Source organism: Salvia splendens, chromosome 5 (genome assembly GCF_004379255.2).
Source record: "Salvia splendens isolate huo1 chromosome 5, SspV2, whole genome shotgun sequence".
Lineage (NCBI taxonomy): Eukaryota > Viridiplantae > Streptophyta > Magnoliopsida > Lamiales > Lamiaceae > Salvia > Salvia splendens.
Window position 1 is genome coordinate 10,592,672 of NC_056036.1, and position 25,478 is coordinate 10,618,149.

At 35.1% G+C, this 25,478-nt stretch overlaps 4 protein-coding genes and 1 long non-coding RNA gene across 6 annotated transcripts; 3 read left to right on the top strand and 2 right to left on the bottom strand.

The window, feature by feature from the left end:
* Positions 1-1,189: 1,189 nt before the first annotated feature.
* On the top strand, positions 1,190-3,288 carry LOC121802180 (gibberellin 2-beta-dioxygenase 1-like). The gene is made up of 3 exons (XM_042201772.1): positions 1,190-1,925; positions 1,997-2,330; positions 2,950-3,288. Exons 1-3 carry the CDS (start codon positions 1,546-1,548, stop codon positions 3,196-3,198), a joined length of 963 nt encoding a protein of 320 aa, XP_042057706.1. The 5' UTR covers positions 1,190-1,545; the 3' UTR covers positions 3,199-3,288.
* Positions 3,289-7,464: 4,176 nt separating this feature from the next.
* Positions 7,465-8,109, bottom strand: LOC121803782. The gene has a single exon (XM_042203389.1). The coding sequence runs from the start codon at positions 8,107-8,109 to the stop codon at positions 7,465-7,467; it is 645 nt and encodes a 214-aa protein (XP_042059323.1).
* Positions 8,110-11,194: 3,085 nt separating this feature from the next.
* On the top strand, positions 11,195-14,660 carry LOC121805263 (splicing factor YJU2-like). The gene is made up of 7 exons (XM_042205057.1): positions 11,195-11,599; positions 11,691-11,975; positions 12,075-12,140; positions 13,068-13,118; positions 13,235-13,360; positions 14,147-14,234; positions 14,405-14,660. The coding sequence occupies exons 1-7, from the start codon at positions 11,402-11,404 to the stop codon at positions 14,566-14,568; spliced, it is 978 nt and encodes a 325-aa protein (XP_042060991.1). The 5' UTR covers positions 11,195-11,401; the 3' UTR covers positions 14,569-14,660.
* A 228-nt stretch (positions 14,661-14,888) lies between these two features.
* LOC121805264 (interactor of constitutive active ROPs 1-like) lies at positions 14,889-17,598 on the bottom strand. Of its 2 annotated transcripts, XM_042205058.1 has the most exons (4): positions 17,454-17,598; positions 16,400-16,594; positions 15,887-15,929; positions 14,889-15,796 (listed from the first exon to the last, which is right to left on the bottom strand). In XM_042205058.1, exons 2-4 carry the CDS (start codon positions 16,440-16,442, stop codon positions 15,007-15,009), a joined length of 876 nt encoding a protein of 291 aa, XP_042060992.1. In that variant the 5' UTR covers positions 16,443-16,594; positions 17,454-17,598; the 3' UTR covers positions 14,889-15,006. The 2 variants fall into 2 exon arrangements, with proteins under 2 accessions (XP_042060992.1, XP_042060993.1); XM_042205059.1 differs by lacking the exon at positions 16,400-16,594 and having other exon boundaries at positions 17,454-17,596.
* On the top strand, positions 17,483-18,819 carry LOC121805265. The gene is made up of 2 exons (XR_006051444.1): positions 17,483-17,563; positions 18,592-18,819. It is a non-coding gene; the product is annotated as an uncharacterized LOC121805265 (long non-coding RNA).
* The last annotated feature ends 6,659 nt before the right edge of the window (positions 18,820-25,478 follow it).

Consider the following 25,478-nt stretch of genomic DNA (forward strand, 5'->3'; position numbering starts at 1 on the left):
AATCAGAACAAGAGTGATGTTTTGTAAACAAGAGTGAAGTAAAATCAGAACAAGAGTGATGTGTTTTGTGAACAACAGTGAAGTAAAATCAGAACAAGAGTGAAGTGAAATCAGAACAAGAGTGATGTGTTTTGTGAACAAGAGTGAAGTGAAATCAGAATAAGAGTGATGTGTTTTGTTAACAAGAGTGAAGTGAAATCAGAACAAGAGTGATGTGTTTTGTGAACAAGAGTGAAGTGAAATCAGAACAAGAGTGATGTGTTTTGTGAACAAGAGTGAAGTAAAATCAGAACAAGAGTGATGTGTTTTGTGAACAAGAGTGAAGTAAAATCAGAACAAGAGTGAAGTGAAATCAGAACAAGAGTGATGTGTTTTGTGAACAAGAGTGAAGTGAAATCAGAACAAGAGTGATGTGTTTTGTGAACAAGAGTGAAGTGAAATCAGAACAAGAGTGATGTGTTTTGTGAACAAGAGTGAAGTAAAATCAGAACAAGAGTGATGTTTTGTAAACAAGAGTGAAGTAAAATCACAAGATACATCAGTAACATTAAACGTAGACGGAAACTAACTATATCGAAGACGAATCTTAGAGCCTACAGCCACCGCGCCCCGCTCTTGTTCCGAAACTCCGCTTCTCTTTTACGGCAGCTCATCGTTGCGTCTCCTTACCCGCCGACGCTGATTCCGGTGAGTCCGACGTAGAGATAGGTTTTGATTTGGGGTTTTTTCAGCATTGGCGCGACGATTGAATCCGCCAACAGCCCCTCCGCCCCGATCGCCTTTGCCAGCTACCCCACCGCCGCCAGTATCCTCTCCGGCGCCACCCCCAGCTCAGAATTACGATTTGGAAGAAGAAAGGATCGCAGATTTGGAAGATTTCGCGTAATTTGATCGCATGTTTTAATTCAGAAAGTAATTTCCAAAATTACCCTCAGCATATTTTCTATAATTAAAATAAATAATATTTGTTCTATTAAGATGTGTGGCTGAGATTTGTTCTCTAGTTATACACTTAAGATTAGTTATACATTGATCACTACCCTATATATATATATATATATATATATATATATATATATATATATATATATATATATATATATTACCCTTCCTCTGAATACATGGTGATAGGACATTTGGGTAAAAGTGATGAAATTAATCTCCAAATCCAGTCAATTGAAATCCGAAGTAGGCCTTATTTTTACAATTGCCGCAATCCATTTAGCCAATCAAAATCCTCAAGAATGGTACAATTGGTGGACATCCTTACCTAGTACACGTCCAATCAACCTGGGATAAATCTTGAATCATTATTGCTTTCCCAACCCCACGCTGGGGTAATAGAGTAATTAATTATAGCTCCTCTAAATTCAAAATCTAGGCTATGTAAATAAGTATTTTTGCAGAAAGTGTGTAGAAGAAGGTCGAAATCCGTCCCCTCCTTAAATAGCGAGGCAGCTCTCAAGCCCATATGTTGTTATATATATATTCCAGCTCATCCCACAACCACCAACACACTTTCTCTCTCTACATATTCAATAACCAATGGCGTTTCTCTCCAAACCGGCAATGGAACAGTTCTCATTGCAATTCTCCCCCTTTCCGCTGATCGACCTCTCGAAACCCGACGCCCAATCGCAGCTCGTCAAGGCCTGCGAGGAGGTCGGCTTCTTCAAGGTGATCAACCACGGCGTCCCTTTCGAATTCATGGCCGAATTGGAATCCGAAGCCATCAAATTCTTCTCCCTCCCCTTATCCGAAAAACTCAAGGTCGGCCCCCCTGACCCCTTCGGCTACGGCAACAAAAACATCGGATGCAACGGAGATTTAGGCTGGGTCGAATACCTCCTCCTCACCACCGACGCCGATTCAATCTACCACAAATTCGCCTCCATTTTCGGCGACCCTGCCGCCGACAGATTCCAGTCAGTAGTTACTTTACTTTATTTGAAAGATAAATAAACAAAACATAATAAGAATAAAGATGTGTGTGCAGTTGTGTTTTGAAGGACTACTTAACGGCGGTGAAGAGGATGGCGTGCCGGATTCTGGAGATGGTGGCGGAGGGGCTGGAGATTGAGCCGCGGGATGCGCTGAGCAAGCTGCTGATGGATGAGCAGAGCGACTCTGTTTTCCGGGTGAACCACTACCCGGGGAGGGCGGAGGGAGGGAATGTGATCGGATTCGGGGAGCATACGGATCCGCAGATAATATCGGTGCTGAGATCGAACAACACAACGGGGCTGGAAATATGGTTGAAGGAAAAGGAATGGATTTCCATCCCGCCAGATCAATATTCCTTCTTCATTAATGTGGGTGACTCCTTGCAGGTACAACTACTTTCGCGCCGTCAATTCCTCTTCCTTTTTTTCAATTTATTAATATTTCATGTTTACTTACACTTACATTACCCACCTGGCTGAGTACCTCTTATATTGCATGTTTTCACCTAAATCTACAACTAATCACTAATCAAGTTATCATCATCCCTGCCTGCCCAACTCTACTTTTACAAGTGTGAATTCGTGGGAAACTAACTTCCCATAACCAAATTAAATTTTAGAAATTTGCTTTTCCAAATTTATAAAACTGAGATATTTTTCTGCGTTCGCATCTGATCTTGTAAAATTCCATTATTCTATAGTGAGTTAGTATTTTCTATGTCTTGTTGCCAAGATGTGAAACTTTACTAGATTTGCTAAGACAATGCTCCCATGAATTCTTCCTACTTCCACGCACGAATTTATTTATTTATTTTTTATTATAATTATATTCACTATACCCATTATTTAAATCGTTTTGGATTCCTCAATCAATACAAGTCACTTTCTACTCATTGACCCATATTCAAAATTGAGTATGCTCTGACAGAATTGATTTACTTGTTTGTTAGTACCACTTTTTTAAAAAAAATAAATTTTAATTTGTTACGATTCTTTATGAAAACAGGTAATGACTAACGGGAGGTTTAAGAGCGTACGACACCGGGTAGTTGCGAACAGCCCGAGATCGAGGATTTCAATTATTTATTTTGGAGGACCACCATTGAGTGAAAAGATAGCTCCATTGCCTTCATTAATGGAAGGAGAAGACAGCTTGTACAATGAGTTTACATGGTTTGAATACAAAAAATCTGTTTACAATTCAAAGCTGGCTGATAATAGGTTGGGCCTTTTTGAGAAAATTGCAGCCTCATAATGTTCCCCCCTTCCTACTTTTCATTCACTAAAACATTTTTAGTCTACTTCATTTCATTTTTCAAATAAATACCAATCAAATTTTAGTGAAGATCGAATCTCCTATGCCATCTCTTCACTCCAAATTTTTTGTGTATTTCAATCTTATCAGTACACTTCTTTCTAGGTCAATTTATTCACAAACTAATAAAACTTACTACATGACTACTATAATTACAATGTCATATCATGCTGGTCCAATCAACACTTAATCTAGATTGTCATTAAATTGCAATATTAAGCTATATTCTTTCTTGTATTCACCTTAACTGCAAAACCACATCTCCATTTGGAAATCTAGATATTCTAGGTTTATTAGTGGTAATGTTTGAATTATTGAAATTAAATAGACAGTATCTTTCAAAAGATAACCCTGTCTCCGATGGTCCATGCCACTCTTTGCGAGTATATAAATCATAGATATTGTAATTCACAAATTAAGTAATAGTACATCTTACTATCTTAGTGGGCAAGGGTCCACAATTGACATGTACTTTGAAGTCCTATCAGTATAAAATAAAACAATATACTTATTATTTTTCTCTTAAATCAACATTCCAAGTGAAAACTCTACATTAATTGAATTGACCAAGACCCCCCGCAATAAAATAAAAATAATGACTCGTGACCATGACGTTTCTCAGCATGTGTTAATTAACGTTATTTCATTGTTAATGTTTAGAAGTTAATGGCGTGGTCCTCTACCATGCCCTATCACGATCAATTTCGTGTCATTAAATTGTGTAGACAGAATCACATAATTATGATCAAGATTTTCTCAATTAGGCACATTTAATGTTAAGCGTTGATACGTTTTTGTGTGTTGGGTGGTAAGCTAGGTAGCACATAACTTCAACTTTGTCTCCACACAAAAACTGCCTAAACTTAATTATTGCATATGATGAGACTATATAACTCGCGGATTACAAAACTTTATATCCAAGACATCAACTTATTACATGCCTAATTTACGAACCTACGTATCTAACTGCTTTTACCATAAAAACATTAAAACATACTACTCTGTCTGTCAATTCCATAAAATTTGTTCTATTTTATCATTTTCATCCGTTCCATAAAGTTTGTCCCATGTGAAATCTTACTAAAAAATAAGACATTTAATATACTCCTCAATGTGGGACCCTTATTTCACTACACACCTCCATTTAATACAAAGTCAAACAATTTTTTAAAACCCGCATCGGGTCAAATTGAGACAAACTTTGTGGGACGGAGAGAGTATTCGATTTGTCTTAAACTCTTAATCCAAATGATCTCATTCTTGAGCAACACATCTTTAGAATTATTTAGTGTATTAAAATAGAGAAAATAAATTTAATTGAATATTTTAATGATGAGAGTGAAAAAAATAATTTATTATATATATAGAAAGATGACATTATAGATGTGTGATAAAATAAAAATGAAATGTGAATATCTTAAATAAGATAGAAGGAGATTTTGTTAATTAGGTTTATGATATTTGTAATTAAATTCGTTTCAAGTACCCCGTAGTATTTAGTTTTTGGGTGAGATGTAATGTCTCCGTCATAATATGATTTAGTTAGAAATTTGGATTATTTTCTTTTTTTTGTTAAATATGAAATTTGTTGTATTTATTTATAGATCTACCATCTGTCTATATTAGATTAAATATTACAATAAGATTTGATTTAACAAATTTAAAAAATAAATCTAATCTATTTCATAATTAATTCAACTTGTAATTATAGAAATCATTTCCCTATTATAATCATTTAAGGGAAAAAGTTTCAAAATATAAAAATATTGTTGGGAATGTGGCCAAGTGAAATGACTCGAGCTGTGAACGGAGGAGGCTGCACAAACCTGAAGGTTTAGCTCGACCTTGGTACGTTGACAACATCGTCGATATCATGTACACACATGGGCGGAGCCAGAAAATTACACTAGGAGGGGCAAAAATATTAACATACAAATAAATAAATATAAAAATAATATATATACGTTAAAATAACATAGTATTTTATTTTAGATGATAGGCGTATGTCAAGAGAGGGACAATTAAAAATTATTTTTTTCTAAATTAGGGGGGCAAATTAGGTGAATATGTATATATTTAGGTTTTATAATATATATATATATATATATATATTTACATGGTTATAGAAAAATGAGGTGGGGCATTTGCCCCTTCTCACCATATTATAGATCCGTCCCTGTGTACGCATGTATTATCATGCACAACATGATTGTCGAAGATAAAGGTCCAGCACTGACTGATTGGACCTATGATGCTGGTGTTGCGGGTCCAAGCCACGGCGTGGCCACTAGCAATGTACGCATGGGGATACCCCATGACGATGTCGATCGAGTCCGTGCATTTGCCGACATGCGCCAAAGACAAGCCCATGTTCGGCTCCAGAACAATATTATTAAAGAAGTCAGCGGATGGGTCGTCGTTGATGTAGTTTTTAATTATTGAAATGTTTTTTTAATTTGCTGAAATGTACTTTTCTTTTTTTTATTTAATGGAATTTTTTCCCTATTTGTGTCGAAATTTTAATTCCGTAAATTGTTTAATCCCGGAAATTGTTTAATTTGTGAAGTTGTGGTTTTTTTAATTGTGGGAAATCCTTCGGGAAGTCCTTGGGGATGTCCGCCACTGTGCAGTGGGAAGTTCTTATGACGTGACAGTGCAGTGGGAAGTCCGTATGACGTGGCAGGAGTTGTTTTTGGGAATTTCGCGGGGAATTCCGCGCCAGTGCCGATGCTCTCAGAACATCTCACAACAGTCAGATTGAGGAAGTAGTTATGTTTGAATAATTGATTGAACGACTGAGATTTAATGGAGTTCGTCTCGTAATCTGGGCCGTTAATCTGCTCACTTAAATGTGAGAGCTGAGTTTCAGTTCAAGGTAAGAGATTTGCGGAAAAAGAGAGAGGTATTCTTCAGCTGATTTTGCGATCCTCGAGAGTTCCAAGAATCAGTGTGTGACTTCAACCTGCAGTTTTGAACCACAATTGTTTTTTACTCCTTCCAATTTTATTTTGAGTTCTGTACGGTAACAAGATCTCTAAAGTCATCTGCAACGATATCTCTTATTCGTCTCTTAAATTACTATTCTTGGGCCTCACAGTACTTTTACTCCATCTCTTAACTAAGAGACAGAACCTGCAACCCTCCATCTCTTATCCGTCTCTTAACCATCTCTTAAATTACTATTCATTCATTTTCATTTTTATTTTTATTTCCAACAAATTCAATTAATAAAAAACACACTTCATTAAATAAAATAAAATTACAACATAAAATAAAAATACAACTTAAAATTAAAAAAAAAAACACATAATTAAAATCCTAAAAAAATAAAAATTACATAATTTAAGAGGTTAGATGAAAATTGAAGAGGAAATGGAGATGATTTGGGAAGAATATATGTGTATTTGTGTGTGAAATGAGGATGAATTATGAGTATTTATAGAGTAAAAAAATAAAAAAAATTGAAAAAACGGTAATATAACGGTAATATTACCGTTTTTCATTATTTATTTTTTTTATTTAATTCAATTTTTATAAATAATGAATTATTGCGTCAGCGTGGCGATGCCCACTTGCGGGCCGGCGAGTGGGCGTCATGCATGGCTCCGGAGCGCGCCACGTCGCGCGGGCGCGTGGCGAGACGGCTCGCCATTCGTCTCGGCGGGACGGGACGCTCGGCGGGCTGGGGACGAGACGGGACGCTGCAACGCGTCTCACCGCCGTCTCATCTCAGCGTGACGGGTTACGAGCCACCCTCGTGACGCGTTGCGGGTGGCCTAAAAGCATCCACAATGGATGCTCTAGTAGACGCCATAGTGGTTGCCACATCAGCAATTTTTATTCCGTCCCTTCTTTCTGCAATGGTTTCGCCCTAGTGTTCGCCCTATCAATTAAACTCAATTTACATTTAATTTTTAATATTATTATTTTTATTTTGATTTTTAATTACTAAAATATCAAAATATATTATATTAAACACCATAAATTTTAAAAAACAACTACATTACTTAATTAAAAAAAAACTACATCATCCTTAGCTAAAAAAAACTACATTACTAAACTAAATTACTAAATTCATAAAAACCTAACTAGTCATCTGAATTTAATTTCACGCTCATAATCTTGATCATCCTCTCAGTCCTACGTCGTTTCTCCGGATCAGTTTCCTGATGAAGGCTGTTTTGTGCGTCAAGTATAAACCTATACTCACACACCTCGCGAAAACCACCGAACTCCTCGATCGCTGAGGCCACGAGCTGAGTAGACGGAAGAGGCGCAGCCTACGGGAGAGTCGATCCAGACGCAGCCTCCTTCGCCTTCCCTTTGGCCTTTGGCAGCCTTGGTGCCAATGAGACGTCTAAAAGTAGATGTAGGCGTGCTGAAACTCCCTTTCGGCTCAACGTTCAGATCCACATGAGATGGGCAGCTGCTCATGTAACCGCCAGTGGCGGTGTTCTTCGTCCGCTTCGCAGCTGAGGATCCAACCGGTATCCCTCCGTTGAACTTCGCCTTGTCCTTTAAGATCAGCCAACCATTGTAGAACTTAAACTGCCCGTACTCCGACTGGTACTCGGCCATCGACTTCTGGATGACATCCTCCATGCTCTCACCGCTGCCCCTTCCATCCATGTTCTTCGTGTAGATATAGGCGAAGTTGTTGACGTGGACCTTGAGCCGATCCCAACACTTGCGCAGCTGATCCTTGGTCTGCTTGTACTCCCAACTCGGTTTTATCGAGTTGTATCTGGCCTCAATGCGATCCCACATCCTGCACGAAGTTTGGTTGTTGGACTGTATCGAATCCTCCGATATATCGACCCAACACTGAGCCACCTTCATGTACTCCTCCATCTCCTAGTCAGTACAGCCCGTGGCGTACTCTTCGTTGGGCTCGTTGGATGGGAGTGGGACTGGGGCGGATGGTGCATTTTCCTTCCGCGCCATCTTCTTCTTCCTCCTCGGCGGCGGCACAGGGGCAGGAGGTTGCCCACAACTGGGCTCCATGTCCTCAACCCGATATGCGTCGGTGTTGAAGAACGGATGACCGAGCCAACGGGCGCCGTCACCGCCAAACATCGGAATATCTTTGTCGACACTATGCGGGTTTGGGAATTGACTCGGATCCATTCTTGAAAGTGTGAAAGTGAGAAAAGAGAAGCAAAAGAGAGTAGAGTAGAGAGTATTGTGTGTAAGAGTATTGTGTGAGAGTATTGTTTAGGGTATTTATATTGGTTTAATAAAGAATAAAAAAAATTACAAAATCCGGAAGATCGGGCTCGGGCTCGGGCACGTCCCTGCAATGGGCGCCCGATCTAACATCCATTGTGGATGCTCAGACAGTGGAGAATAAAAGATTTGAGTGTATGCTTTCCCGTGGATATAGTCTATTAACAAACCACATAAAAATCCTTGTTCTTGAATTGTTTTTATTTCGTTGCTGTCAACACCAATCAACAAATATAATTTTCTTTTGTGTAAATTATGTTTACATTTATTTAGTATGCATCCAAGTTCCGGCTTTTCGAATCACTATAATTTTGTACTCCTTAAAATTTTTAAAATTTGTTATTATATTTAAAATATTTTGAACTTATTTATTTAATACTCTATTTAGTAGGGGCGTGATCAATTGTTAACTCACCCTTAATTGCTAACACAACTAATCTAAGACCATAGAAGTTTGGAGATCTAATGGTCTATAAATTGGCATGTGCAATTTCGTTTTTTACTTTTTAATATTGAAAAGATAAGAATAACTATCAAATTTAGGGTTGAGGAACATTCTGTCAATATAGTGTATTAAATATGTCAACCCGAATACATGAAAACGTAAATACATTTTCATATTGACATTATCAATGTAGGATCTCGTTGGAATCCTTATAAAATTATCTTTAATTTGATATACGTTGTGTAAAAAAATAATTTAAATTGAGATAATTATATGCATTTAAAATTTTGAGATATTTAGTTATAACTAACTTTTTATTAATTGAAATTAATACCCTTAATTGATATTTTTTTACATTGTATTGATACTCGTGACTTAATGATCTTGTGCCTAGATTTATTGATCCAATGCCTACCATTTAGTTGTAGTTAACAATTTAATGATGTATTAGTAATATAACACACCCCTATTTAATATTTGAAATTATTTATAAACTGATAGATTTATTGGCATATGATGTTATTAAATTGTCAATGAAAAAAAGAAAAAATTTACTCCTTATTGAAACAAAATGATAGCTTAAATATTCAAAATAATAAATACTTTTTTATCTTTGTTAAAAGTTAAATGTTACTCTGATTCATAGTAGTACAACCATTTTTCCATTGTATGCATTCCTTAGTAGTAGAGTCATTTCATTTTTATGTAAAAAGTAGTAATACATTTTCTCACTCTTACTTTTCTCTTTCTCTTGCTTTATTCTTTCTATTTTTACCCCTCTTCTACTTTATTAGTATCTTTTTACTACTACCTATTTAATACTCCATCCGTCCGTCATTAGGAGTCCAGGTTTACTATTTTAGTTCGTCTGGCATTATGAGTCTCAGTTCATTTTTACTATATATTGTAGATAGACCTCACTTTCCAGTAACGCATTCCACTTACATTCTATTATAAAACTAATATAAAAAAAATAAAACTTACATTCAACTATCTTTTCTAACCCACTTTCCTTTACATTTTTTAAAACCCTCCTTTACATTTATTAAAACTCGTGTCGAACTCAAATGAGACTCCTAATGACGGACGGAGGGAGTACTACATAAACACATTTTTCTTGATCTCCGTGTCGGAAAGAAATGTCGCTACTACTATGAAATGAATGGAGTACTACATTAAATATGAGAGATTTCGAAATATGGATCTCAATCCGCTGACCTTTCGTGATTAGGGATTAAATTCGTTGACCTTTCATAATATGGGCTCGTGACATACGAATTTTTTAGAATACGAATTTTGTGACTTTTTATATTTTATTCTTCATTTTTCTTATTATTTTCCTCCAAAAATTATAAATCGACTAAATTACCTTTTGAATTTCTCAAAAATTCAATACTCTCGGATTATGCGCTCCACTCCAAATTCAATTAAAATTCTCACACCACTTCGCCGCCTCCTCTTCCTGGCCCCTCTTCTCCACCTCCGCCTCCACTCAACTTCAACACCTCTGACATAAATTCCAATGTCAAAGTCTATCCGACCCAATTCAGTTTTAAATAATCCAAAACTATCTCCCAAAAAATTCCCATATTTTTACACCACGAACACAAATTTTCAATAAAATCCGATTAGCCCAGCAAAGATATCAAAAGCAAAAAATCCTTATTCTGAAAAATTCACAAGCCACGAGCCCATATTATGAAGACCAGCAAATTTAATTCCTAAAGTCAGCGAATTGAGACCTATATTTTAAAATCTTTGTTTAAATATTTACTTCTTTTACTAGTAAATACATTTATACTTTAATTCAAAACATACACATTATTTTGAGTAATCTTGATTATTCCCATTAAATTTGATTAGGATATACACTGGTCCACTAAAATTAATCTTATTTTTGTAGGTGTCCATAAAATATAATTTTCATTTTAAAAATAAATTTTTTTATACTTTATTCAATTTTTTTTTACTTTTTTATTTTTTCTGTTATTTGTGATACCTTATCCACTTTTTTTTGTTCCTTTTTATCTTATCAATTTATTATGAAAATAATATTGTGCATAAATAAAATTATTTTCCGTGAAGTATAAAATAAAAATAATACGAGTAATTTTAGTTAGAGATATACTATTAGTATATTTTAGGAATGCTGAATTTACAAGATTATAATTGGAGATTAAATATATATTATAATATTATACTTGATTTATGAGATTGGTTCTAAATAGATAATTATATGATAATACTCTAACTAAAATACTTTTTACAATTCAACACAGAAACATTTAATCTATCAGCGCGTATTTGTTTTGGGGATCAACATTGATCGTTAATTGGTAAATTCGTCGTGACTCCCGAGTTTAAGAGTCATTTGTTTTCTTGTTAATAGCAGAATTGGGGGAAGAGTCTATCTAGGGTTGCAGCGGCGACGAACTCAACTGTTGCCGGTGAACCGACTAACGAGCAGGAAAGATGGGAGAACGGAAGGTTCTCAACAAGTACTACCCCCCGGACTTCGATCCGGCCAAGATTCCTCGGCGCCGCCAGCCGATGAATCAGCAGATGAAGGTGCGTATGATGCTTCCGATGAGCATCCGTTGCGGCACCTGCGGTAATTACATTTACAAGGGTACCAAATTCAATTCCCGCAAAGAAGACGTCGTTGGAGATGTACGGTCACCTTCTAATTTCGCCTCTTTTTTTGCTTCCTTTGATTGTTTTCTGTACTTTAAATTATTAATTCTCATTTGTTTATCTGCAGACCTACCTGGGGATCCAAATTTTCAGGTTTTATTTCAAGTGCACTAAATGCTCGGCTGAAATAACCTTCAAGACAGATCCTCAGAACTCGGATTACATTGTTGAATCCGGAGCGTCGAGGAACTTCGAGCCTTGGCGCGCCGAGGATGAAGAAACGGAGGAAGAAAAAAAGAAGAGGAATGCTGAAGAGATGGGAGATGCCATGAAGTCTTTGGAGAATCGAACATTAGACTCAAAGAGAGAGATGGATATCCTTGCTGCTTTGGATGAAATGAAATCGATGAAGGTAATGGTTTGAATTCACTTCCTGAACCAGCAAAGAATAGTAGTTTATGTATGACTTTGCTGATACTAACATGATATTCCTCTTTCCCTTTGTATTCAGTCGCGGCATGCAACTGTGAGTGTAGATGCAATGCTGGAAGCTCTGCAGCGCTCCAATGAGAAAAAGGTATTATCATAATGCTGTTTTTTATTAATAACCGAAATGTTCTCAAACTTTCCACCTTAGATAGTTTATAACAGTTGAACTGTAAGAGCAGTAAGAAATGCTTGTGAAACCTTATCTACAACAGGCTAATAGGTAATGTTTGAAATTATAAAAATGTTATCAGTCTTGGTGCCTGTCAGTTTCTGGAATTATAAGCTGACTTGAGTCTCAGCCCATTCCCAGAAGAAGATATCAATCAAAATAGTAATTTTGTGTGGCTTTATGAAGTTGATGTGCATAGGGTTGATATTCTTCCTTTTTATGCTTAGACTGATTAATGTGGCATTGTGGCTTGTCTCTGGATACTACATATCAAGGCTAATCGGTTCATGAGCCTAATTATCTGGTTGCTAAACAATTTCAAATTTCATGAAGGTTATTGTGTGAATTCTAGAAGAAACTCATTCAATATTCAATTTAACTGAACTCTATAAAACATAGGAATAGCATAGTTTGAGATGAGTAAAGGCAGAGAACAAAAGAAAGAGTAGGAGTAATATGGAAACGGAATATATTGAACTGTACCTAAATTATTTTCCAAGACACTTTACTTTTCTACGGAGGAGCTATTAATGATAACCACTTATAGTCTCCTGTCTTCTACTTTGAATAAAACTCCTAATTAAATTAGGTTTCCTAAACGAAACAGTAACTCTAATGAGAACAATTCTCACTAGGCTCTGTGACACAATAAACAACTAATAAAAAAATACTACTAAAGATAATTATACTAGTAGATGATCTGCAGGGTAGGGATGACCTATATTAGTTTGGGTTTCGTTTGTCGAATTGTCGATCAAATGTATGACAGTCTTATACACAATTTTACACACTGACTTTTTCTCATAGTTCTTGGGTCTCTACTGAACCGTGCTTTATATTTGTTAGGAAAGGAAACTGTTAGAAGAAGAAGAAGCTTACATAAAAGCAGTGTTTCAGGTAACGATAAAATCATAAAATACAACGCTTGTTCATCAATGCGTACATCTAGCATTTCTTCCATTTTTAGCTTTATCTTCATCTAAAATTCTCATTATGTGACTTTTCTAATTCAGGGTCAAAAAAAGGCTCCTATTGTTCGAAGGATCGATGATGAAGATATAGATGATGATGATGATGACGACGAAGATTTGGAGTTTTTCCCTCTTGACGATGTGGGATCTTCATCTCATCCATCGAAGGTATCCTTATTTTCTTACACCATCTTCCAGTATGCTTTTCTACAGGAATGAGGATACGTCAGTGTCAGATGTGTTGAATAGTAGTATGCAGAGAAAGATGTTAGTACTGGAGTCATAATATTCATCATTGTGCTATTAACAATTTAAAACTTTTAGCTACCTGTGCTATTGAATTTGCCGCAGAAGCCACTAACTGAATTGGTTGTATCCATGGTTGTTCCCTACCTTCTAAATGTGCTTACACGTTGATGGGGGTTTCACTTTGAATTATAAATAGAATAGTAAAATTCATATTTCTGACCCCTTCTCGTGTTCCTAACAAAACTGATTTTGATTTAATTTTTAGTTAATGCAGTGAATAATTATGTAGGAAGCAGGAAGTTAGGAACTGCGTGAGACACTGACAATAATAGAAACTTTTAAGTACCCAATTCTCAAGCTTAGTTTCCATTGATGTTTGTACTAGGTTATAGGTTCACTTTAATAAAGTTGTGTGCTCAGTTAGTATGGTGCACAGTTTTTGCTCCTCGTGATATCTGAGACCCACTAATTATCTAAGGGACATTACAGGAGGAAGGATCTTCTACCACTTCAGTAGCATCTATCTTAATCTGTTATCTGTATTTGACAGAAATCGAATTTGAAACCATATTGAAATCTGCAGCATCAGAGCCTTTAGTGCTCATCTATGAATGTCTCTTGTTTTGTAGAAACTTAGTTGACTCTGTGCATACTGGGGTCCACTTTTAGTGTGGTTTTACTTAGAAATCTTGTGTTTTGGTGCAGAGGACGAAGGTTTCTGATGAAAATCCTTCCATACCAACAGATATTTTGACAGAGAACAACGGCGGCAGCGAGGGTGCCAACATTCAAGGTTTGCTGCCTAAACTGTTTTTAGCTTGATGTAATATATATTATCCTTGAGATCTTTGTGTTTCAACAAACTGTTGTATTTTGGCTATTGTCAATATAAGTGGATGTGCTTCCTCTTTATAAAGATAGTTGATGACACATTACTTACCATTGCATGTATGTTGTTGGTAGGTAAAGCTGGTGTTGATGGGGCTTCTGGTAATAGTAAACCTGTTTCGAATATGCCTTCAATCAAATTCTCAATCATCAAGAAATCCGTGCCACAACCCACCACTGCTACCAGCAACGCATTACAATCCTTATTTCAACAGTATGGAAGCGATGAAGACGAGTAATCAAATGTATATAATGATAAAACATGTAATACTGATGTCCCTTGGTTACATTCAAAGCATTAAGATTTTGTTGCTATAAAAGCATTTTTGCCTGTTTGATGTCAGATTAAAATACTTGATAAATCTAGGGGAGGAGATCCTCTGCTATGCCTAAATTCATACATGAAGAACAAAAATTTAACGACTGAAAACGAAACTAGTGCTGCTGCATTTTTCATCTGGATTTCAATATGGTATTGGTTAGTTATGCATCTCGTTGTTTTGGAATATATTGTGATTGTAATCTATCTCCACAATTCATATTTTGATTGGCATCCTTGTTAAATGAATACCATTGAATTGTCTGCAAACACAAATCAAATATAGTCTACTAGTAGTACATTCCAAACTGAAAACAAATGCAAATGGAAAACAAGCATTATTTGGAACCTAAACAGTCTATTTGTTTCCTTTCTTTCTCCACAGGTCTCCAAACATTTTAATACCAGAACCTCTCCTCTTGCCGCCATCGTCGGAATCCTCCGGTGAGCTTCCATAAACCTGCTTGTCCACTTCCCCAGCCAACACTGCCGCAGCTGCATCCGCCGCCTTTCTCCACTGCTCCGTTTGAACACGAAGCCTCTTCATCTCCATCTCCAACTCCACCTTCCCTCTCTCACTAGCTTCCACTTTCTCCTTCATGCTTGCTACATTTGCTCTACTCTTCTCCACTTCTTCATTGACCTGCTTCAGCTTCAAACTCAGCTCCTCGATTTCCATCTTCATCTTTGCATTTTCCTCACCAACAACCTCAGCTTCTCTACTCTTCTCCTTGAGCGCTCTTGTCTCATCCCGCAGCGATTCCTTCGACTCCACAGCTGCTTTCTCCATTGGCACTTCAAACACATCATCATAGAACTCCTCATTACTCTCTTTCTTGTCTTCCATTTCCACAACCTTCTTAGGCTTCCTTGATTTCTTGTTAAGAAGCTCCTGAGCTGCTGTCTTGGCTGCCTCGGCAGAGGCCAATTGATCCTTGAGGCATTTGAGCTCGCCCTGAGCCTGCCCAAGCTGAGTCTCGAGATCGGCAATGCGGCTCCCTAGCTTCCTCTGATTCAGCGGCTCCGATAGCCTCGGGCTCCGCACGGTGGTCCTCGAGCGCGGATGGACTGGATCCGAGTCTGAGCTTGAGGAGGTCCGGAGGCTGTGCGGAGCCCGAGGATACGGCCGTTGAGGCATCTCACTCGCCCTGTTTTGCCATAAAACACACATTCAAAATCATTTTGCATACACATACATGTTTGAATTAACATTCATAGATGAATATTCTTGAAAATACCTTGATCTTGGCATCTCTCTCCGTTTGCAATGTGAATTTGATTCTACAAGAATGGAATGAGAAACTCAGAGACTAAAACACTAATGTGCACTTTCTCTACTTAAATTATTGATACACTATATTATGTGGTACTGTATTTATTTTCCTCAAAAAAAAAAGAGACAATGTGAATTTGATGTTTATTTATTTTCCTCAAAAAAGGAAAATACTTTTTGAACCCGTGAGAGAATATGATCAAGGCCATTGTCTTTCTTGAAAAGAGATAAAGTAGTTTCTGGTTGCAGTACTAGCTAGTCACTGCAGCCATGCACACATCAATTTTATGAATAAAGATGCAGACCATTTTGGCTTTATAGCCCCACTCACTTCTGTAGAAATATGCACTCCCATTAAATCCAAAATTGATTCTGTAGAGTAAAATATTAAATCAACTTTAGCAAAGTGCGACATCTTCTTCTTTTACTTTAGCAAAGTGCGACATCTTCTCCAAAAGAAGTAAAAAAAAAAACTCACCAAAAGAATAAGAGCATCCACTACGCGGCGTCCCGCGACCCATCCCGGAGAGACGGGTTCGTCGCGTGCCGCGTTGCAGCACTCGTCTTGTCCCGCATCCCGTGTCGCAGAGACAAGAGATGGGCCGGCTCGCCACGCGCCTATGCGACGTGGCGCGACCCGGCGTCGTGCGTGACGCCCACTCGCCGTCACGTGCTGATGCAATAAATATTTTTTAAAAAAAATTAGAATTTTAAAAAAAATAAAAGTAAAAAATTAATAATTTTTTTCTAACGGTAATAATTTATTACCATTTATTTGTTTTTTTAATTTTTTTTATTTTTAAATTAATTTTTTTACTATATAAATACTCATACACTCATCCTCATTTCACACACAACTACACATATATTCTTCTATCATCTCAATTTCCTCTCAAATTTCCTCTCATCACAAGATGTCCGCCTCGGGATCGGGCTCGCGGGGAGGCTCGGACACACTTATGGTGGAGTACATGACCGCCACAATGGCGGACACTTCCCGCTTCTCGCACGCTCAATTCGCGGCCTGGTGGAACGGAATTGTGCATATGGCAGCACAACTTGGCCTTCCGACTCCCCCTCAACCTCGACCGCCTCCGAAGGATGATTAGCCGGCAGAGTAGTTTTTTTTATTTTCTTTAAATTTGTATTTTAAATTATGTTGTGTGTTTTTTTATGTAGTGTGTTTTTTAATAAAGTGTGTTTGTTTTAATTGAATTGGGTTGGAAAAAAAAATAAATAATGAAATTGAATGAATAGTAATTTAAGGGACGGAATAAGAGACGGTTAAGGGACGGAGCGTTGCAGGTTCCGTCCCTTAGTTAAGGGATGGAGGAATAAAGTACAGTGGGGCCCTCAAATAGTAGTTTAAGGGACGGTGGAGGGACAGCGTAGTGGATGCTCTAAATTTTTTAGGTTCATCAAAAGGTATTTATGACATAAGTAAATTAGATGAAATATCCAATAAACAAAGAAGTCCAAATACGTATAAATTAGGACAAGAATGGTAAAGAAGAAATGGGAAATCATCTCACCTTAATTGTGTTCTTCTTTCATTACGCAGAAACTGGAGTTTGCACTTTGTAGCAGATGTGGAAGAAGGAGAAGTTTAAGAGAAAAAAGAATAGGAGATGGGAGAATGGAGGTAAGTATTGAAAGTGTGCAAATGCATTTATGAATACATGTGTGCCGTATATATATTGACAACTCGTGTTGGAAAATTGCATGGACAGTAAAACTGTATGCATTCTACAGAAACCAATAGGATTATTTTTAAGATGTTGACGGAGGAGAGAGAAACTGGAATTTTACACATCCTTCTCAAAATTTGAATTAAAGGTAGTAAAATTGAGACGTGGGCAGCACTGTGAATTGTAGTTTTTCTTTTGGTAAATTGAAGATAAAATCAATTTGATCAAATTTTGGTAAATTCTCATTTTTATAAGGGATATTGGTCCCTAAAATTTGATATTTCCCATAAACTTTGAAATTGATCTATAATATCACAAACTTTGCATTTTGTTTGGTATTTCCCAAACTCACTCAAATAAGATATATTCATCAAAATCTTATTTTACGTAGACAACCATGATACGTTTTACTGATATTTTAAATCACTTTTTACGTTCATAACATGTATGATAAAAAGTCATATTGAAAACTACAACGATTTAATTGTGTCAAGTATGATAAAAAAGCCTTGTAAGTTGGTCAATATAGTAATAGACATGTCGTGGGATATACCAAACAAAGTGCAAAAAATTGTGATATTATGTAGTACTAATTTCAAAGTTCATGGGAAATAACAAATTTTAGGCAAAGTTTATGATTTTATGGACCAATTTCCCATTTTATATATAGTCAATTATATTAATAACTTTTGACATTTTTTTAGTTATCCAACTTATTTGTATTTAGATGAAATTGTGTATGGCATGAAAGTAGAAATCAATAATTTTTTATATATTATTTAAATAAATTACTCGTATGAATTAAGAATATAGAATATATACTTAAGATTAAGTAGTTGACTATTTTTGAAAAACTGCATGACTAGAATTTGAACAAATTTAATGATTCAATTTGTAATTTGTCTTTTTTTCCTAATTTTTTAAGTTATACATGTAAATTTTCCATACATCAAACACTAAAACTTCAATCAAATTTAAGCAGACACCGAATGAAGAATTGAGGTTGTTCGGACTTCGGAGTGAAGTCAAACCGAACCACTAGAAGAGAGGGGTATGTTTGTATCCCGAATGCATTTAGGATTATATTGATGGTCTAAACAAAAAGATAAGTATTCTTGTGCAATAATTATTTAGCATGTAAAGATTGTTTATGCAACTAATTTTGGACTATTATGTGTAGATGACTTGACATATAGTAGTACAACGTAAATAATGCGTTTGCACTATTCCATTAGAAATGCATCGTCATCGTCATCGTCATCGGATATGCATCGTCATCGTCATCGTCATCGGATATTAAGCAAGTCAAAGCCTCCTAACCTTGATATGGATGGCTTCGAACATCTCTAACCATTTACACTAAACTCAAACTCATTTTAGTGTAAATGTCACATTAAATATAATTTACCAACTATTTACACTAAATTTAAACTTAAAAAAATATTATCCATATGATGTTTTTTTACTCACAAAATTTGAAAGAGTTTTTGGTTTTGGTTTAATATAAACCTAAAAATAAGTACTCTGTATTTTTACTCAAAAACTAAAAATGTGATTGATTTTTTATTACTATTGGAGCTAATTACATATCTCATTTTAGGTTTTAGTGTATAATTAGAGATGATCTTATTGCACGCAACCACAATAATTAAACAAGCCACAACACAACACGGACTATTTAATCAAGTCAAAACATCAACGCATAGTATTAACAAAGACCCAAAAACATCCAAACTTTTGTATGAGTGGCTTTTTAAAAAAAATAATTCTTTAAAAAAAGTTCATGATAAGGTATTTATCCATCAAAGGATCAAGTGCGGGAAAAGGAAAGACATAACAACTACAACCCTCAACAATAGTTCATCAAGTGGTACTCGACATGTCAAAAAACGCAAAACACATTGTTGAGGCAATGGACGTACCTCACTATAATTATGTGATAATTAGTTATAAAAAAGTTTTTTTTAAAAAAACAATGGACGCACCCCCCTCGATCGTGGAGTAGTCGATGGTGGTCAAGACTTTAGTTCACTTCGGCTCAACACCGGCAGATAAAAAGAAAAGAATTCTATTTTTAGAAAATAGAGAGAATATTTATTTATTATTTGTATGAGATTGATAAATAAGTGGTGGGAAGAGATTAGTTCATATGTCCCAAAAATGGCAGGTGAGACGTCTCATAGTTAGAAGACAAAGCATGTGAATCTCAATCGAATTTCAACCATCCTTTTCAAAAAGAGTAAAGAGAAAATTAAACTATCGGGCCCTTTTGCTCACACTCTTTTTCTTTCATATATTGTTATTAAATACTAATCATATAACATCGTATAAATTACAATATAGACTCTAAAATAAGCTATGAAACAGACGAAACATGTCTTTGTCGAGCATAATATTCTACTTGATTGGGCCGAAAATAAACACAATTCGAAATCACAGGATATGAGATATTATGGGCTAGATCTGGGCCCAATTCTTTAACTTTATCATTTGTTGGCTACATAAGTTGTTCTTATAATTAACATCAGGAATAGCAACACACTATCAAAAAACGATTATGAGAGCACCTTAGAAAACAAATTTAATGAAATATAATCTCATTATATATGGAAATATTACCTAAATTGGAATGAACTAAAACTGCAAATAGAAAAGGCCACTGATGTGAGCTTAAATAGGCCTTGGAGGCCCGATATGCCGAATAGTTGGGCCCAAATAGAAAGAATGAAGGATCGGTTGTTTTTTATTTTCTTTATCCTAAATATAAAAAAAAAAGAAATTACGAGTGAAGTGATTGACGTTAATTAACAAAAAAATTCTCTGCTATATAAATCTAATTTGTCGTCTTTTGATCAAAATTGTCTCTTGCTTATACTAACCATATTAATTTCAGCAGCACGACATATATTTAAAGTTGATCCAACAACCATCTATCATAGACATCGACATGATTGATCAATGATTTATTTATATCACTGAAAAAATTTTGATACAAAAAGAATTTTGATTGTGTTTAAAAAATTGGGACAGCCTGGCCTATTAACGACATTTGATCAATTTTATTTATTTATTTTTGAGCTGGTCCTGATCGAGGAATGTAATAAAGTTGCTAAGCTTGTAGCCTTTTTATGTAGTGTAGTATTCTCACAAAGGATCATTCCATTATACTTTAATTGAATTAATATTTTTTAAAATGTTTATCCATATAATTTAATGTTCTTATAGTGACTCAAAATGTAAATAAGGTGTATATAGATCGGTGGAATCCAACCAAAAACTTCTCACTAAAGTAAATTTTAAGAGATGTAAAGTAAATCTTTTTGCTATGTAAACTGAGAGCTAGGAAGATTACAATCCGACTAACTCATAAGAGCGTCCAAGGCGGACACTCCAATAGCTCCGCCTCATTTTTTGTCCACGTCCCCAATTTTTTTGTCCATAGCCCCAAAAATTTGTTTCCGCCACTATGGTGGACACTTCCAATAGCCCCAAAATTTTATAACCAATTATAATCAATTATAACAAAAAAACATGTATTAAAAAAAATCCTTTCTTCCTTCTTCCTTCATCTCTCAAAAAATTATCAAAAATTATATATAAAAAAAAAATTCAAGGGGCGGCCGGCGCGCCGACCGCCGCCCCACTATAGATAGCCCCGCCTATAGTCCCGCCCCGCCCCGGACCGGCGCGTCCTCGCCCCGCTTTCGCCGAAAGGCCGTCCGCCCCCGTTTCTCGTCCGCCTCGGGGCGGACGTCGCCTACACTATGGTTCGCCCCGCGACCGCCCCAACCCGCAGCTATCCATAGTGGATACCCTAATCAAATAGTTCGATTATCTACAAACGCAAACTCGCTTGGGACTCTATTTGGAATTTAAAATTTGAAACATGTAGCGTAATTTATAAACTACTTTGATCGGATTATAACATGATATTCACTAATTCGATCTGATTTGATCTTGAATCAATTTATATACCTGTAATCAATTAAGAAAAACTATAGGACCACTATCACGATCTTATATATATATAAAAAATCATCTAATTAATTTTCAATTCAAGACCTATATAAGATTGTGATCGCAACACGCCACAACCACATTCAATTGGTCACACCAAAATACCACTGTTGTCACATGTTGAGTCGAACGTTAAGATTTTGTTAAGGTTTCCTCGTTGCACCATATGTTTATTGTATAATATTGATTCGCCATTTCTCAATTAGATATAAACAAAATGCTCTATTAATCTGAAAAATATAAATATTTGAACTTCTTATAAATAAATTGCATAATGTTTTTATAGTAGTACGTAGTATATTTTTCCAGTAATATCTGAAAAGAAGTTGCGGAAACTATGAAGAAGAAAGAAGACATGCTAGAGATGTATTGGAGAGAGTTTCAATCCTACAATTTTTCATTAATTCAAATGTTTCAAGACACAATGCTTATATTTTTAATTCGAACAATTTAGAACCTTGCACTAATCTACTTTTTATGCCAAGATAAACATGTTTCACTTTCTTAATCAAAACAGACTCTGCAAGTCCTTTCTCTTCTTTATTCCATTGAGTATCACGTCTCTCAAAGTACAATGGTGGTCCTCCACCTTAGCTGGCGTGCTCGGCTCATTCACAACTGTGACTCGTGCGAGCTCTCGAATTGGTTCTTTTGGCGCAACGGCCTTTGTCCTTTCTTTTGTCTTATCTATCGCCTTGGCTTGTTTATCACGTGCTTCTCGCTTTGTCGCCATACACTGATAACCATGGCCAGCAACCTCAGCATTGTACACTGCAGCTTGATCAACACGGCATGCTGCGACTTGATCAACAGCTCGATCAACTTGGCATGCAACGGCTTGATCAACTCGACATGTAGCGGCTTGATCAACTTGGTCAGCAGCGGGTTGATCCAGCCTCAGCATGCAATGTGAGCGTCGGCACACAGCGGCTTGATCAACTTTGTTAGCAGCGGCTTGATCAACTTTGTTAGCAGCGGCTTAATCATCTCTTCCAAGAATATCAAAAGACAAATATTCTAGCATTGAAATATCTAAGTGGTCGTCTGACGTGACATGGAATATGTTCTAAGCTTGTAAATAGTGTTAAGGTCGGTATTTTAAAATTAGATTATTTGTCTGTAAATATACAAATTTTCAATATCTTCCGATTTTTCTTCCAACTTTAATTTTGGAATGTATATATATGAACTTTGAGTTTTTCTGATTTTTCTCTTAAAATTAAGTTTCTTTATATTGAAGCTGATGAGTTTGTCTAAAGTGCCAACATGGCAAAAAGTGGCAAGTATTAATTTGAATAAAAATGGTAATTTTTCCTTTAAATACACAAATTTTTTAGGTTTTCTAAATTTTTTTCCTAACTTTCACTTTTTGTAGAATTTCTGTCAAACTTTTGAGATTTTAGCGAATGATTTTCTTCTAAAATAATTGACACTTTCTTTTAAATTTAGACATGAAACAACGGAATGGGCACTGGAGATTGTATTTACCCTAATTAATGACCCAATCCTTACAATATGGGTAGATGAAAAGAACTAAATATCGAGTATGAATGCAGCAGCATTTAATAACGGATAGAATTGATATTTGAGACTATAAATAAAGAATAAAAAAATTAATCATTTTAGGTGCAGCAGTTGGTGGAAATCATTAAATAATGAGATGTGGCAACCTGAAATTTTACTTTCCATTCCATTGCCCTTTTTTTCTGGCCAACCAGTCAACCACGTGCTTTTCTCAAAGAGTGTTTCGTTCCTATTTTAGGACTTAAACATTTGTTGTTTTTTATGTATTTTATAAATTATTGAACTAATACCAATTTTCCATTTTAAAACAGACATACCCAAATTTTTTGATGATTGGAAAAATGTGTTAATAATTTTAGAAAATCTGATACTCACCACAAGTCAATGCAATCTGAAGTGGCATCATTTTAGTAATTAAAAGTATTGAGAAATTAAAGTTCATGATTTTTTTTTCACTTATTGTTAACCCTATTTATGACTAAATTCAGAGTATATAAATTATTTTTTAAATATTATTAATAGTTCCATATCATATGCCGACTTTATTTCGTTTCAACATAATTAAGTTTCAATTCCACTTAATGAACAGAACACAAATTTTGCTGTTTCTCATAAGTTTTGGAACTTAGAGGTATAAGAGCATTGATTATATTCTTGTTTATTGGCTGCGAGAGATGACAGAAGAAGAGAGATGGAAGAATTATAATGATACCAAATTTGAAAATACAAAAATGTCTTTAAAAGAAAAGGAAAAATGGCATAAAAGACTTAAAATAGTGAAAAAAGACTTGATATGATATTACACTCACACATAAATCCTTGTGATGATAATCTTATTTTTTAAATATAGGTACGTGTGCCGTTCAAATGGACATACTATAAGTACCTCAATTCTATTTATAAAATACCCCTTTTCTATCCATTTTTCACACCCAAACTTATATAGTTAATTCTCAATTTTTAGAATTTATTTTTGACATTTAAATTTTGTGAATTTTTGGTATTCAAATTATTGTATGTTTCATGAGTATTCATTTTTCAATTTTAATTAAAATTCAATTATTTAAATGACTGAAAATCATGTTAAAAATAGGGGCTGAAAATGGGGGTGAAATTTGGACGGACTGCATTGCAGGTATTCGGAATAAAATGAAAAAAAAAACTGACGTAATAGCTAAAAAATGGGGTTGGGGCTGGATTTTAGGAGTGCATTATCCCCTCTTTTTATCGTGAAAATGACAAAAAAAGACATGTGCAAGTTAATGAAAGCAATTAATGAAAATTAGTACTACTATTCTTATCTAGGACTGGGGAAAAATATCAAAAAAATGATATATCGCTCGTATCGTATTGAAAAATATCGAAAAATTATCGAATTTTCGATATATCGTAATTTTCGATACGGTATATGAATTTCCTTATATCGCGATATATCGTTTTATATCGAATATACGATATATATCGATATTTTCGATATATCGTTTTATATCGAATATACGATATATATCGTATATATCAAAACATATTGAAATTCAATACATATTAAAATTTAAAATTATAAATATATATAAATCCATTTAATTGTACTTGGTTGTCTTGTATTTTGATTATGGAGATAAGAACACTATTAATTTTATTGTGTTGAAGTTTTATTAATTTTTGTGTGAATTCTAAGTTTTGAAATTATAATTTTCGATATACAGGTATTCGATACGATATCGATATTTCGATATATCGTACCAAAATTCGATATATCGGAATATCGATACGATAACGATATTGATATTATCCATATCGAAAGTTCGATATATCGAAATTCAATATATCGAAACTTTCGATACGATAAAGATATGAAATTATTTCATATCGATATTTTCGATACGATATACGATACAACGTTTTCGATACGATATCTCATATCGACCCACCCCTATTCTTATCAGTAGTTTTTATTAATATGTCGAAGCCACTCACGTTATAAGTGGAGTACTATTTTCCTCGGTATATTTATTAACATATCCAAGCCACGTTGTAAATGTATATTACAACATGTTCGATACATTGGTTGCCGTCTGAGTAAATTAATGATTTACATATTTCCTTTTTATACTTTAAAAACTAGAAAGTCTCATTTTTACATTTTAAAACTTTTTTATTGAGAAAGGCTCATTTTTATATGTTTTATTGGTTTTTAGTTTTTGCTTTGTTTTACTTGAAAACTCGTCTTTATAACATGAGCTATTTGTTCTTGAAAACACATCTTTATCATTTTTGTAATTTACATTTTTTTAGCTGTAAGGCTATGTTTTATTTTCTATTATGTCTTAC

Bases quoted from the DNA above. Each gene is read 5' to 3' on its own strand.
- LOC121802180 (XM_042201772.1), top strand. From the start codon at position 1,546: ATGGCGTTTCTCTCCAAACCGGCAATGGAACAGTTCTCATTGCAATTC. The intron at 1,926-1,996 runs GTCAGTAGTTAC...ATGTGTGTGCAG, and splicing joins CCTGCCGCCGACAGATTCCA to TTGTGTTTTGAAGGACTACT. The intron at 2,331-2,949 runs GTACAACTACTT...TTATGAAAACAG, and splicing joins ATGTGGGTGACTCCTTGCAG to GTAATGACTAACGGGAGGTT.
- LOC121803782 (XM_042203389.1), bottom strand. From the start codon at position 8,109: ATGGAGGAGTACATGAAGGTGGCTCAGTGTTGGGTCGATATATCGGAG.
- LOC121805264 (XM_042205058.1), bottom strand. From the start codon at position 16,442: ATGGGTCGCGGGACGCCGCGTAGTGGATGCTCTTATTCTTTTG. The intron at 15,930-16,399 runs GTGAGTTTTTTT...CCATTCTTGTAG, and splicing joins TGGATGCTCTTATTCTTTTG to AATCAAATTCACATTGCAAA. The intron at 15,797-15,886 runs GTATTTTCAAGA...ATGGCAAAACAG, and splicing joins AGAGAGATGCCAAGATCAAG to GGCGAGTGAGATGCCTCAAC.
- LOC121805263 (XM_042205057.1), top strand. From the start codon at position 11,402: ATGGGAGAACGGAAGGTTCTCAACAAGTACTACCCCCCGGACTTCGAT. The intron at 11,976-12,074 runs GTAATGGTTTGA...CTTTGTATTCAG, and splicing joins ATGAAATGAAATCGATGAAG to TCGCGGCATGCAACTGTGAG. The intron at 13,361-14,146 runs GTATCCTTATTT...GTTTTGGTGCAG, and splicing joins CTTCATCTCATCCATCGAAG to AGGACGAAGGTTTCTGATGA.